The sequence below is a fragment of the Carassius auratus genome, unplaced genomic scaffold, assembly GCF_003368295.1.
Source record: "Carassius auratus strain Wakin unplaced genomic scaffold, ASM336829v1 scaf_tig00007487, whole genome shotgun sequence".
In the NCBI taxonomy this organism is placed as follows: domain Eukaryota; kingdom Metazoa; phylum Chordata; class Actinopteri; order Cypriniformes; family Cyprinidae; genus Carassius; species Carassius auratus.
In genome coordinates, this window is record NW_020523854.1 from 194,702 (window position 1) to 208,501 (window position 13,800).

At 36.0% G+C, this 13,800-nt stretch overlaps 1 protein-coding gene across 1 annotated transcript; it reads left to right on the top strand.

Annotated features, from left to right (window-relative positions):
- The first annotated feature begins 1,057 nt into the window (after positions 1-1,057).
- Positions 1,058-11,200, top strand: kctd5a (potassium channel tetramerization domain containing 5a). Its single transcript, XM_026244865.1, has 6 exons — positions 1,058-1,405; positions 3,113-3,221; positions 3,394-3,485; positions 3,967-4,062; positions 7,193-7,318; positions 9,034-11,200. Exons 1-6 carry the CDS (start codon positions 1,184-1,186, stop codon positions 9,061-9,063), a joined length of 675 nt encoding a protein of 224 aa, XP_026100650.1. The 5' UTR covers positions 1,058-1,183; the 3' UTR covers positions 9,064-11,200.
- The last annotated feature ends 2,600 nt before the right edge of the window (positions 11,201-13,800 follow it).

Below are 13,800 nucleotides of genomic sequence, written 5' to 3' on the forward strand. Positions count from 1 at the left end.
CAACTTCCCATAAATGCCTACTATTCACTGTACTGTGTTTTGTATTATCAGTCTTCGCGTGGCTTACTTTATTCGATGCAAACTGCAACTTAATATCCAGCGATATCATTGATTTTATTGCACAGATACTCTTTAAAATTAACTATGCTGGATGATGACATCACTGAATTCAATGCGTCTTTAACTGAAAATTTAGTGTTTACTATTGTCATTTCGCATTATTGACACACTATTTCCTATTTAATACCGTAAAGTGCTTTGACACAATCTGTGTTGTTAATTTTCAAAACCTTTAAAAGCTTTGTTCGTGTTCGGAACACAATTTAAGATATTTTGGATGTGACTGTCCCATAGAGTAAATAAAGTAAATAACACTGTCAATTTCCAGAAAAGTATGAAACACTACCTTTATCATTTTGGGAGCCTGTTCTCACAGAATAAGAAAAATTATATTGCTTTTGTAAATCATAATTATGACATAAAATTATGAATAGTCAAAATGTAGTCCGTTAAATTTTTACAGCTCTACCACATCATTTTGTCTTGTATCAATTATGACTTAGTACATCTTAATTTTGACTTGGTTTGTTTTAATTGCCTTTTTATAACAACGTTTAATCTCATAATTATATAATCTGAAAAATCGCATAGTTTTTGTTCTATTTTGACCTTCTACCTCTATTTTATAATTATGACTTTTTATCTCATAACTGACTCTTAGAATTTTGACTTTATTTCTCTTATCTTTTTTCAATTTATTTTAAGTTCACACATTTTCTTTAACCCTAAAACACAATGGCCATATTTAAGATCTACCAAAGCATTGACATCCTTGTCAGTGCACCTCTGCTTTTTTAATTACATACTTTCTTAGAACTAAAAAAGAAGAAGTCTGGGGGGTGGATGGAAGGAAAAGAGAGATAAAACAAATCCTGTAGAGTCTTAAAAAGTCTTAACAGCTTGAATTAAAAAATCATGTTTGCTTGTCAAAATTTACCGAGCTGGTGGGTGGGATTCTAGGGCATTCTTGAGTGCCGAAAGTGCGCGGTCTGGATAGTCAGCACTGTGTGTTTGGAACCTGCTGGGATGGGAGGGCACAACGGCTCTCAGACTCCACACACACTTCCTGCTCTCGCTCAGCTCCATCATCAGGGAAGGCAGTCCTCGGGAGAGCAGAGGAGGGATGGCGGAGAAGAGCCCTGACCCGAGCGGCTCGAGCGCCCGCAAGTGTCCCGCTCTTTCTCCCGGAGAGAGACTGCAGCCGTCTGCAAGCGGCTCGTCCAAATGGGTTCGTCTGAACGTCGGCGGCACGTACTTTCTCACGACGACACAAACGCTGTGCAGAGACCCGAAGTCTTTCCTGTACCGTCTGTGCCAGGCCGACCCCGACCTCGACTCCGACAAGGTGTTTACACCGCTAGCATGACAACATACATTAACCGACACCTCGCGTATCTGGGCTTTAAACAGCTCGGTAAATCTGGAAAAACTCAAAATGACGGGTCTGTAGTGTTTCATATCGTTATATCGGTGTATTTTAATATTGTAGCTAGACGGCTAGCTGGTGAAGTCACAGTGAATGGAGCTCCGCTGACTAGCTTAGCATAACGTGAACTGACAACACTTGATGTAGCTTGTCCGCCAAATAAAGTCAGAGCTAGTTAAAGCTGTATATTTTTAAATGGCATCAGGTCGTCTAAGCCTTTAATGTTGCAATATGAGAACACCTCGTCTATTATATTTTTTTATTAGTAGCGTTACACGCTTGCAAGCTACGTAAGTTAAACGTTACGTGTAAAGTGCTAACTGTATAAATTAATACTAACGTTAGTGGTGTTTTTGCTAAACCAAAAGTATCACAAACTACTAATGCTTGTCCAATTAAACTTTATATATAACTAAGATCACTAGGCTTTGTTAGTAACCGTCTGTCCGTCTAGAAACTAAGTGACTAGCTATTATCTGATTAATAAACTCTTTACATGTTGGTAACTCTTCACAAGACTCGAATTAAAAGCATTACTTAATAGGAACTAATACTGATCAATACTTTTACAGCATTTATTGTATATTTATATGTACAATTGTATATTTTCACATTTGCTAACAATTCATAATAATGTATGACAAATTACCAAGATTATTAATTGTTTATCGGTAACTTAGTAGTTCATTATATCAGACACATTGTCTTTTGCTATCTTATGTGTAGTATTACCAAAATATGAAGTATTAATACTACTGTTTATCTGAATTAACCAAGGATATATTAACTATTGTGTTAGAATTGTGTTCTAAACCAATTCAACTATTTTACTAATGTTCATCAGATTACAAAATATGAACTGTATTAATATTAATTATCCTAGTAAACCGTAACATATTTTTGCTAGACTTTACATTTCTTTTGTTTTTTTAATTGCCAGCAAAAAAAAAGGAAACTAAATAATGACATGAATAACCAAATGACATGAATAACTCTTTTAATACTTAAAACACGCTATACTTGAGAGGCAGAATAGAATTGGCAACTAAATAAACTGGTTTAATTAGTGCTAATCATTTTTAAGTGCACAGATTTTTATTATTTATCATGCCAAACAAGCATATTGTTCTTTTTAACAAATCGTCTAGTTTCTTCTTTGTGACAGAAGAAGAAATAGGTTCGCCTGGATGCTTTTAAACTTTTAAAGGTCAGTATGCATCATTTATTAAGGCAACGTCCGTTGAAAGCCGCTGCAAAGACGAAGCCAAAAATATTTCTTACAGGTTAAGAAGGTTTCATCACAAAACAGAAATTGCGTTTCATTTGCCAGTTGCTTTTGTCTGAGTGAACAAAGCGGACTTTTCCGACCTCAGTATTGATCCGTGGTAATGATGTTGTGCTGGAGATGGATCAGCGTCCCTATGGGCTCTGCAGCATGTTTGTTAAATGCCAGCCACACCTTGTCTTCACAGACACTCTTCAGTACTGATACTGATTTAAACAAAAGTTCTGGTGAGCTGCTGACTCATTTAAGCCTGATTTAATAATCCACATTTGAATAAATTATGCTTATTATGCTTAAAATATTTGGAGAAGATGTACTAACAATGCTCTTTCCTCAACCAGGATGAAACAGGTGCTTATTTGATAGACCGCGACCCCACTTATTTTGGTCCGGTGCTCAACTATCTGAGACACGGGAAGCTGGTGTTGAACCGAGGCCTAGCAGAGGAAGGTATGATGGGAATGCCATCAAGAGCTTTAAAATCTGTCTTGACTTGGTGTTAGATTTCTCATCGGCAGCTAAATTCAGTTGAAACTTGTTTGTTACATGTTCTTGACATGAAGCTGTTTTTGTGTATGATATGTGGTTTTTGATTCAATATTTAATCTGTTTCATCCGTCAGGCGTGCTGGAAGAGGCCGAATTCTACAATATCACTTCACTGATTAAACTGGTCAAAGACAAAATCAGGGAGAGGGATTGTAAGACGGCTCAGGTACGTCACATTGGGAACTTGAATGAGATATTGATTGATTTTGTTATGCTACTTTACATATCTAACAAGATTTTAAATATATTATTGTAATTATTGTTTCTTGACATGAGAGAAAGACACAGTCTTTGCTGCAATAAATTGCTATTTGCACTAAACAGGTGAATTTTGCCCCGATATTTTCAGAGATATGTTATAGAATAATAATTGAGTGAAACCCTAGTTTTAACATAAAATTTACATACAACCTATTTTTCGAATTTCATGAAACAGACGGGTTTTCCCAGATCACATCACATATATTAAAGACTTTATATATTAAACCGATTATTAACACATTTGTTCTGTTCATGTTTCATAAATGAGGCCCACTGATTTCAAACATGTTAATCAGTCAGAAAAAAAATGTAACTTTCTTTAAGCGTTCAAAAGAAGACCTTTCTTTTACATGAGTACATCTCATATGCTTTTCGTGTGTCTTCAGCTCCCTGTGAAGCACGTCTACAGAGTCCTGCAGTGTCAGGAGGAGGAACTGACACAGATGGTCTCCACCATGTCAGATGGCTGGAAGTTTGAACAGGTGATTAAAGGATTACTCTCTTGTTTCAGCTTTTTAGGAAAACCGTATAATTTTATTTGGGGATGCACAATATACCGGTACAATATTGGTTACTGGTTGATATTATTCATTTTAATTAAACATACTATAGATTAAATATACTACAGTAAGGTCCATAGTCTCAGCCTCAGACGTCATGCCCACGGACCGTTGACTAAATGTCTGATGCATACGGCACACAAAAGTGGAAACACTTCAGGAGTTTCGAAGGCGTCATCAGATTGGTAGAATTCTACAGGATTTCTGGGAGACCTGTGTCGCATTCTTTTACGTTCCGCCTGAAAATAAAGATGACGTGCCTCCAAACCCCCTCCCTAAAGAAGAAAGCCATCATGTTTACAACTGTGAAGAGTAACACAGTTGTAAAGAAGAAAGCCATCATGTTTACAACTGTGAAGTCAAGCGCTTATCAGGATCGACTAAACGTTGGATTTTCAAAAGTATGTGAAATATTTAAAGTTCCCGGCATAGGATCTTTAAAATTTATCAGTTGTTGCAGCTTAGTTGTGCATATATAAGTAATAATTTATTTTAGTAAGTTAGTGAACAATGTACAATAGCTTGCAGCTTCTAGTATGGACTGACTCCAGCTGTTGTGGTAATCAATTGTGATAATACAAAGCTACGAGAATACTTTTCGTGCGCAAAGAAAACAAAAATAATGACTTAATTCCACAATTTGTCTCCTTCACATCACCTTATAACACCACTTTGTAGAGTATCACATTTGTAAACAAGTTGTTTACACTTTGATCTGAATGTAAACAATATATCTGTGGTAATCAATTGTGTCTGTTATAGACGGGGTGTAACAACTTACATTAATATGCTGTTCTTTAAATTCAAACGGATTCAAATGTAGGGATGCTAATTTTACTATGGTTACACCAGTTTGCAAAACAATTTGTGTTCAGTGTGCTATGTGTTTTCTCTTAAAACGTGAACTAAATCAGCTCAGGTTTATATGCACTGACAGCCATCCATTGAAAATTCAAAGCAAAATCTGTAGCGAATAGAAAGTTTGCTGTCTTCCTGTGGTGTGGAGGTGGTATTAGTTTATCTATGAACCATGTGGTACAGGAGGGGTTTCCCCGGCGCAGTGAGTGAGGGGTGTGTGTGCACTCCTGACTTGCTTTTGGCTCGTTTTGATGTGTTGCCTTATGTGGGCAGCAGTAAGTGACAGAATGCCAGGCATTCCTTGTAAATGTACCTTTTAAAAACACTGTGCGTAGAAATTGCATTAGATACAGTGTTGGGTTGTTGTTTTCATCAACATTAGATGTTACCATTGATCATAAGTTGATTATTAGCCTTGATGCTGGCATGGCATTAAAAAGTGAATAAATAATAAGCTAAATGTTTGCTTTGACCTTAATGTGTTCTTAATTCACAATTTAAAGGGAAATGAAAATTCATTAATTACTCATGTCGTTCCAAACCTGAAAGACCTGAAAGACCATCTTAAGATCACAAATTAAAATATTTTTGATGCATCTGACCCTCTCATAGACAGCAAGGATCCTGTCACGATCAAGGCTCAAAAATGTAACATCAGTATAATACAAAGCTACGAGAATACTTTTTGTGCGCAAAGAAAACAAAAAATAATGACTTAATTCCACAATTTGTCTCCTTCACATCACCTTATAGCACCACTTTGTAGAGTATCACATTCGTAGACAAGTTGATTACACTTCGATCTGAACGTAAACAATATATCTGCAAACATTGCATATGTTGTTTACGTATGTGATCCTCTACGTAATGGCGCGATAGTGTGTGAAATCCGGTGTGAAAAAAAGTGTATATTATGTTTGTATAGTGAGAAATTATATTTGCTTTGATAAATGTGATGTTGTCATGAGAATGCAGTCTGAAATGTTTCGTTTTGAGATCAATATCATTTAAGGGAATCTAGGAGCAGTGGAAGATTTTCTTATTGGAAGTTTGCTTTTATTTGACTAGCATGCTAAATAGTGTTTGCTTTTATTTTTGCATATACATGCTCGTGTGGTGGAAGGTTAAGGCACAGAAACCATGTGAAGCTTTTACGCTTGAGGCGTTTGAGGGACGAGCTATAATTTGTGGTGCGGTGGGGTTAGGTGCTCAAATGAGTTCATCTGTAGTGAAGCATCTAGGGGAGCGTCTGGTGGCTCAATCTAAACGCTCACTAGAAAATGAAGAGTTAGGTCCTGTTCCAAAAGGCACCCCTAAACCCTTGCAGTCTTCCTCGGAGTCCGCACTTTCATGACATAATGGTGCTTTGACTGTTGGGTAAAAGTCGCATAAAGGCAGCAAAAGGGAGTGCTTGCGAGTAGTTCGAAAATCGATTGCACAATCGATCGGACCAACCAAAAAAAGTTTAGAAAATGAAAATAGGGAATCGATTTTAACCAAATATGTACACTATTCAATTTAAAATAATTAAACAATTAAAAAATATAGATGTAACAAAACTCATAAACAAGCAGAAAAATAAAATAAAGAAATCCAAAAGTGCAGTATGCGTTGCGAAAGCTAGATATAAAATACCAGCAATTTTACACGCCTATAAGACCCAGTGACGTCGAAAGCGACCTTTCTGCATTCACACCAAACATGAATAGAGCGTCTGGCGCGAATGGTTTCAATGTTAAGTCAGTGTAAAGACGCGTTTACGTGCGTATTGAGGTCTCGCGGCGCGGTAGACGCAAATTCGCCTCATTGCCGTTTGTTATTCTTCGCGAAACTTCATGTCATAAGAAATATTGCTGACTTGTGCGTTTCCAGCACTCTCTTTACCTTCATCCGTTATTTGACGTTGAAAAAGGAAACTTTTTTTTTTTTTTTTAGGCATGGAAAATCATTTTTTCACAAAAGTGACAACCCTAGTGAGTAAACAAAAGATTGATTGTGAATCATTTGAATTTTCTTTACATGCACATATATATATATGCATCATAGGATGCTTTACATGTGCTCTTTTACACACTATCACCACCAACAACAATATATCACTAGGAAGTGTATTTTGTATTTACATCTTATGTAGTCAAATGGGTTCACTATGGAAATGCTGTTGTCATGGGTTTTTCTTCCTTTCTCCCGCCAGTTGGTCAGTATCGGCTCTTCATACAACTACGGAAATGAGGATCAAGCAGAGTTCCTTTGCGTGGTCTCCAAGGAGCTGCACAATCAGTCATACGGCACAAACAGCGAGCCCAGTGAAAAGGCCAAGGTGAGGCTGACAGAACCCTTTCATAGTCTCTGGTGCGCTCTTCCCTCGTGCCTGGACAGAAATAGTCACTTATGCACATATCGTAAGAAAATATCCCCCAGCTCTGCTCTTCGGTTGGTCACATGCTATAACAGTACTGAAAGAGCTGATTAACCAGATCAAATGTGTTCATGCCTGAGTGTTTTGTTTCCATGCATGCCGTGCACACTGAGGATGTGGATATAGATTTTTATTTGATTTCTTGGTGAGGCATCATTTACATTTCACTTAAGCTGATAATTAGGTCTCTGCTGAATGCTGAAGGCAGTGGCGCTCTCTGAATCTCTGTTACTAATGCTCAGTTTGACGCATGCTGTCTGCCTGTACTCGTGCCTATTAGAAAGCCCTACAATTATATCCTCAGCTCACCTAGTCTGCTTTCTGATCCCAGATAATGATGGAAAACCTGCTCAATATTTAATGCTTTCCCTTCAGATGCTGCAGCATCAAGGTCCGCTTCTGAAAATCATCTATGGCTTCAATTGGCTCTGTTTCAGTAGTTTTGTGATAGTGTAATGCTGTATCAGGTCAACAGTGGTTATGCAAAGTAATAAACATTTTGGGAGGTTTCACCAAGCCATTGTCGTACACTTCCTGTGAGGGCTACACAGTCGCTCGTAAAAATAAGCAAATGCCTCACGTTTAGGGCTTGGTGATTATGGGGAACATTTTCAGGTTTTTAAAGAGGTTTAGTCTACTTTTTGATATTTATTTGCTCTGCAATGCCTTAATGTTAAATTAACTTTTTCGATCAAACTGCCATTAGCCAAAAATGTTTACAGCAATAAGCAAAACACCGTAGTAAAAAAACAATCAAGGCTTCTTTTCCACACCGTTTCTTACAATATAGAGATTTAATTTAATTCAATATATTCTAAGACGTGTTTTTTTTCTTTTTATTATTAAATCTTTACAACAATGTACTTTTTGTAATGATGCAAATAAACCTAAAACAAAGATATTTGATCCTTCATTACCATTCACACACACACACACACACACACACACACACACACACACACACACACACACACACACACACACACATATATATATATATATATATATATATATATATATATATATATATATATATATATATATATATATATATATATATATTTTTTTTTTTTTTTTTTTTTTTTTAATCAAACATTTTAATTAACTATAATATTCAGTTTGTATTGAATATTTTTAATTTAGTTTTGTTTAACTTGATCTACTATAATAACTATTAAAAAAAATGAATAAAAGTTATATAGATATAAAAAAAATCATGTACATTTCTAAAACTTGAATTTAAATTAAAACAGAATATAAAAATGAATTTGAAAATCAATATAAATTATAATGGTATCATGGCACTTGAGAGATTTTGTATTTATATACATTTTATTATATTTTATTTAAGTGTTTGTTTACTTTACTATTTAAATGAATGTTTTTTTAAGATTTATATTTTTAAACCTATATAAACTATATAAACCTATATATATACACATACATTATGGAGGTGTTTCCATCAACATTTAAGTGAAATCACTGTTGAACTGATTCACATTTCTGTGAAGAATTCTAAATCATATACTGAATAGTTAATGCCTTTCCCTGTTTTACTTAGACATGCTCACTTTCATCATCCAACCCATCTATTAACAGTGGTTCCTCTCCTGCAGATTCTTCAAGAACAAGGCTCTCGAATGTGAAACGGCTGTTTTAACGCTCTGGTCCTGCAGTTGCCAGGCAGAACGACACGCACCATATCACACAGAGAGAGAATTGTCAAGCGGAATGACAACCTATTTGGAATGGATGTTCTGTTTTTTTTAGATTCATCGACACTTGTTTGTGCCTGCACAGTTAAACCAGACTGTTGTTTCTTGACATCGACAGATCTTTCCGAATTGTTTGGTTTGAAAGGTAGGAATATGCATGTCATTAGTAAGCTGAGCAAAAAGGGCCTCGATCACGCCTGGTCCAATCATGTTTACTCAGGGTCTCTTACTGTTTATCATGTCATTTGAGAAAAAGAAAAAAAAATCTTAAAACTGTATATTATGCCAGAAAGTTAAACCTCGTTGTTTAAAATTATCATTAAGAGAGTGGAGTTTTTTAAAAAAAAAAAGTAAAAAAGTATTTTTTTGATTGAGATTACATTATTAAGGTGGATTGTGTGTAACACTGACAGGTGAGGGACAGTGGATTTTTACAGCAAGGGTTTTGTTTCAGCGTGTTTGTAAGAACAGATGGGATTATGAATTTTTTTTGACTCGTATAGTGTTAGTTTTTATACCAGAAGGGTGAAAGCCCATCCGTAACAGTTTGCCTCAAAGTTACCTCACGTTTTGGGAGGTTTTACTGCTGCTGCCTTGAGTTGGTTAAAAACAGAACAGAACAGAAAAAGTTTGTCTTCCTCCCAACATTCATTCTACTTGGACTTCGGATAAACTGGAACTATTTTTTAACGTTTTTGAGGGTGAAAAACGCCTAACGCTGTTGACTTTGTGACAGAGCTAGATTTGGTTTAATTGGAGAATTACGGCGAAGCCACGAAGGCATTCGGTCTGATTCGTTTTGGCAATACCGTTTCGAACAAGGCTTTACTTCCATGACGGCGACTGTTAATTAGTGGTGTTGTAGGGCTTATTTTGTTGACACTTTGGTAAGAGATGGAGACAGAACGGGCACTTCTAGAAGAGAGAGAAAAATTCACATCTACACAGTTTTAACACTGCAGTTCTTCATTTGCTTCAGCTTTTTGAAACTAGATTCCAAATATACATAATCCCGTAGTTTATTTAAAAACATTTTGACAATGTTGCCTTTAATAAACTTACACAAGATCAGAATTTACTGAATTTTAGTCAGGGAAGTAATGCATCACTTTGCTAGGCTTCAAGCATATCTATTTGACATCCTGTATATAGACTAAAGAGCATCATATTCAGTGCATGTTATTTTTCCTAATCCTCGCACACACACACACACACACACACAAAGGGCTTTTACTAGTGGAATACAAGCTATAATTTTTTGCAGAGATTCATCCGATCTCTTAATATTGCCTGATCGAGGCGAAGTTTACAATGCTAGTGTTTTCTAAACAATAATACCACACGTTTACTTACCTTGACTATGTGACATCACATTCTAGTTTGGTTTCAAGACCTGTATGTTTACATATCCTCTCTGTTAGCTAGTTGATAAGGTCAACCTTGTGTCTTAGCAGCTAGAGAGGAGGTTTGGATTCGTATGGGTGGAGTGTTAAGTTGCTTGCTCAGTGAGTGAAACGGCTCCATCGTCCAGGCCGTGACACTGGAGAGTGATGGTCATCACTGTGTAGGGCACTGCAGCCCTTAAACTTGTTTTTTTCATGTCCTGCCTCCAAGTTCCTGGTGGATAAAGTAGGATGTGCACACTGATGCACCGATCTCACTTCTCCTTTATGTCTTCTGGACTTTCTCAGCCACGGTCTGCATTTCACTTGCCTGTTTACTTAAACTTGTTTCTGATGGGCCCTGGTGAGTTCGTTTTTATTTTCTGAGGGTGGCATCTCACCTCAGATTTGTTTTTCTCTCTCCATTTAAAGCGTGCAATCTGCAAAATGTATTTTGAAAACGGGCAAAAGTAGACTGAATTGGCTTTTGCTCCACTTTGTCACTGCTGTTCCTATACTTATTATTACCCTATAACATGTTTTTGTATTTGTATTTTTTTATGCTTACAATTTGTGTATTCACATAGTATATTATATATGTAATTGCAAGTTACGACTGGGGAAAATGTATATGATGGTAATGCTAGAACCTGGTCAAACTAAATAAACACTTTTGAATTCTGAAACATTTCTTCTGTGTGTTTTTATCTATTTATTAATATACTGATATTCATCCTTTCTGCATTTTTCTTTATCCAGGCTTGAATGCAAAGAAATGTTCAAGTGTCTTTAGCTGTAGTGACACAACTAGCACAGCAGAGGGCATTTGTGGGTATTGGAACAATAAGCAGCCAAGCATTTTAATCTGTAAAGAATAAAAATAAAAGTATTTTACCGCTTAAAACTTTGGCATAATAAAGATGTTTTTGAAAAAAAGTATCTTATTCTCACCAAGGCAGAATTTATTTGATCAAAAACACAGTAAAACAAAGTATATTTAAAAAAGTTTAATTATTTTCTAATTGTTTTTCAAAATGTTTAGTAAATTGTCCTTAAATTTATTGAGCAAAATAAACTTTCTGAGATTAAATATTTAGATTAGCCTCTTTTTCAGAGGTGTCTTGGCCTTATTATTCTAATATGCTGATTATTATTCAACCCTATTGAATTTTCTTTTTTTTTTTTTTTTATCCGAAACCTTTGAATTTGTATCGTGGTTTCAACAACAACAAAAGTCTCCATAGATGATTATAATAAATATGTCTTAATCAGCATATTAGAATGATTTCTGATCCATCATGTGACACTGAAGACTGGAGTAATGATGCTGAAAATTCAGCTTTGCATCACAGGAAGAATTATACAATATATTAAAATAGAAATCTAATTTTATTGCAATAATATTTCACAATTATACTGTTTTTACTGTATACATCAAATATATTTCATATACGTGTGTGTGAGAGAGAGAGAGAGAGAGAGAGAGAGAGAGAGAGATAATGTTGGGAATCTGAATATTTACATTATACATATTTTTGCTAGTTCTTGAATGTATGCACATGGCAAAGAAAATGTTATTAAACTTATTAAATTGTAGTTTGTAGTGTCTTTTTCTATGTTTTTGACTGCACAAATCATTCTGCTCATGCACATCCAGGGAGCTTGTAGCAGGTGCACTTGTGCAATTTCCCATGGTATTTCAACAAGCTGCGACACGCTTGTCTGCCTTTGTGTATGTGTCTCTGCTTAACTGGGTGCGTGCTCTATTCAGCAGTGTGGGAATGCCCTGTCCTTCTGATGAGTTACTGCACTTTGACTCTTAGCAACAAGCCAGCCAATCCCTCCATACAACCTGCACCAAGCTCAGATTTCTATTGGCCAAAATGTTAGAGAAGGAATAGATTTGTTGGGGAGCTAAGCATTAGAGAAGTTGCCCAAACAGGACAGCCCGGTTGCATCTTAGGCTGATTCAAAGCCAGGTATGTAAGGAAAACCAAGCTTTTGTTGGTAAAGAAAGCTCTCCCTCGTGAGATCGCATTCTGAATGCGCTTACATATGTCATATATCTTTTTTTATGTTTAGTCATTTATCTCATGTTGTTCACATGATAAACGACTTGCCTTTGAAATAAAGGAGTCATTTTCTGCTTCTGATCTGGGATGGCGTACATTACACGGTGCTTTGAGAATCCACAGAATTATCACAATCCACAGGGAAAAAAGCAATGACGATATAAATGAACAGTCATTAAAGGTCATGCATTTTTAATATGTGGCCTATATTGAGCATCCCAGCTATTCTTTATGGGCATGCAGAAGAGGAGCGTTTTGTGTGGAGATGGAGTGTAATGGAGGATGGATGGGCTGCAGGGGAAGAGCAGAGAGCTTTCTGCCAGATTGAGATGCTGCTCTCATGTTACACCAGACCTCAGTCAAACGACCTTGAATGTGTAACAACTGGATCAGCTGTGGAGGCAGGCCAGGAGCAATGCCTGATGGGTCACACTTGGTACTCTATGTTGGTACTACATGTATTTGTACTAGAGATTCAAGAATTAAATAATTTTGAAAAAAAAAGTATATAAATATTTAAATAAATCGTATCGACATTAATCATATTACAGATAGATAGATAGACAAACAATAGTGTTAAAGTCTTGAGACGCTGTGTTTTTCAAAGGCTTGCTTCCAAACATTCAGTTTGCCATTAATTTTAATAATCCAGTGAGATTTTTGTCTGACAACAGCCATTGCTGCACACTGAGATCTGATCTGAGATCTGATCTCTTCACTATCAGTCTGTCAGGAATGACGTGAACAGACCAAACTGAGAAAGATTCAATCCAGAAGAGCTGTGACAACGTCTCCCAAGACACTTCAAGAAACCTGCCTGCAAAGCTCCCTGAAAAACTCTACGCACGTGCACTGAGGACAAAAACTGCTTTAAACACAAAGGATGCTCAAACTAAATGTTGATATAATTTAGTTAATTGATACAAATTTTTGAAAGAATCCTCACTTTACAGCATTTTTACATAAGTAGAACTTTTCACTTTGCAGCTACAGTATACTGTATTTTTTGGCATTATTTTTTTTTGGCATTTATTTATAATTAAATAAAGAAAAAATAAAGATGAAATTATCTCTGTAAATACTCTATGTGGTAAATATACTATGCAAATCCACTAAGTACAGTAGGACACTTCCCAAAGCATAAAAGTCAGTTGGGTTAAAATCCTGTTTGACAAGGTTTTTAAATGAATCTAGAACAGGTTTGTGTCTAATGT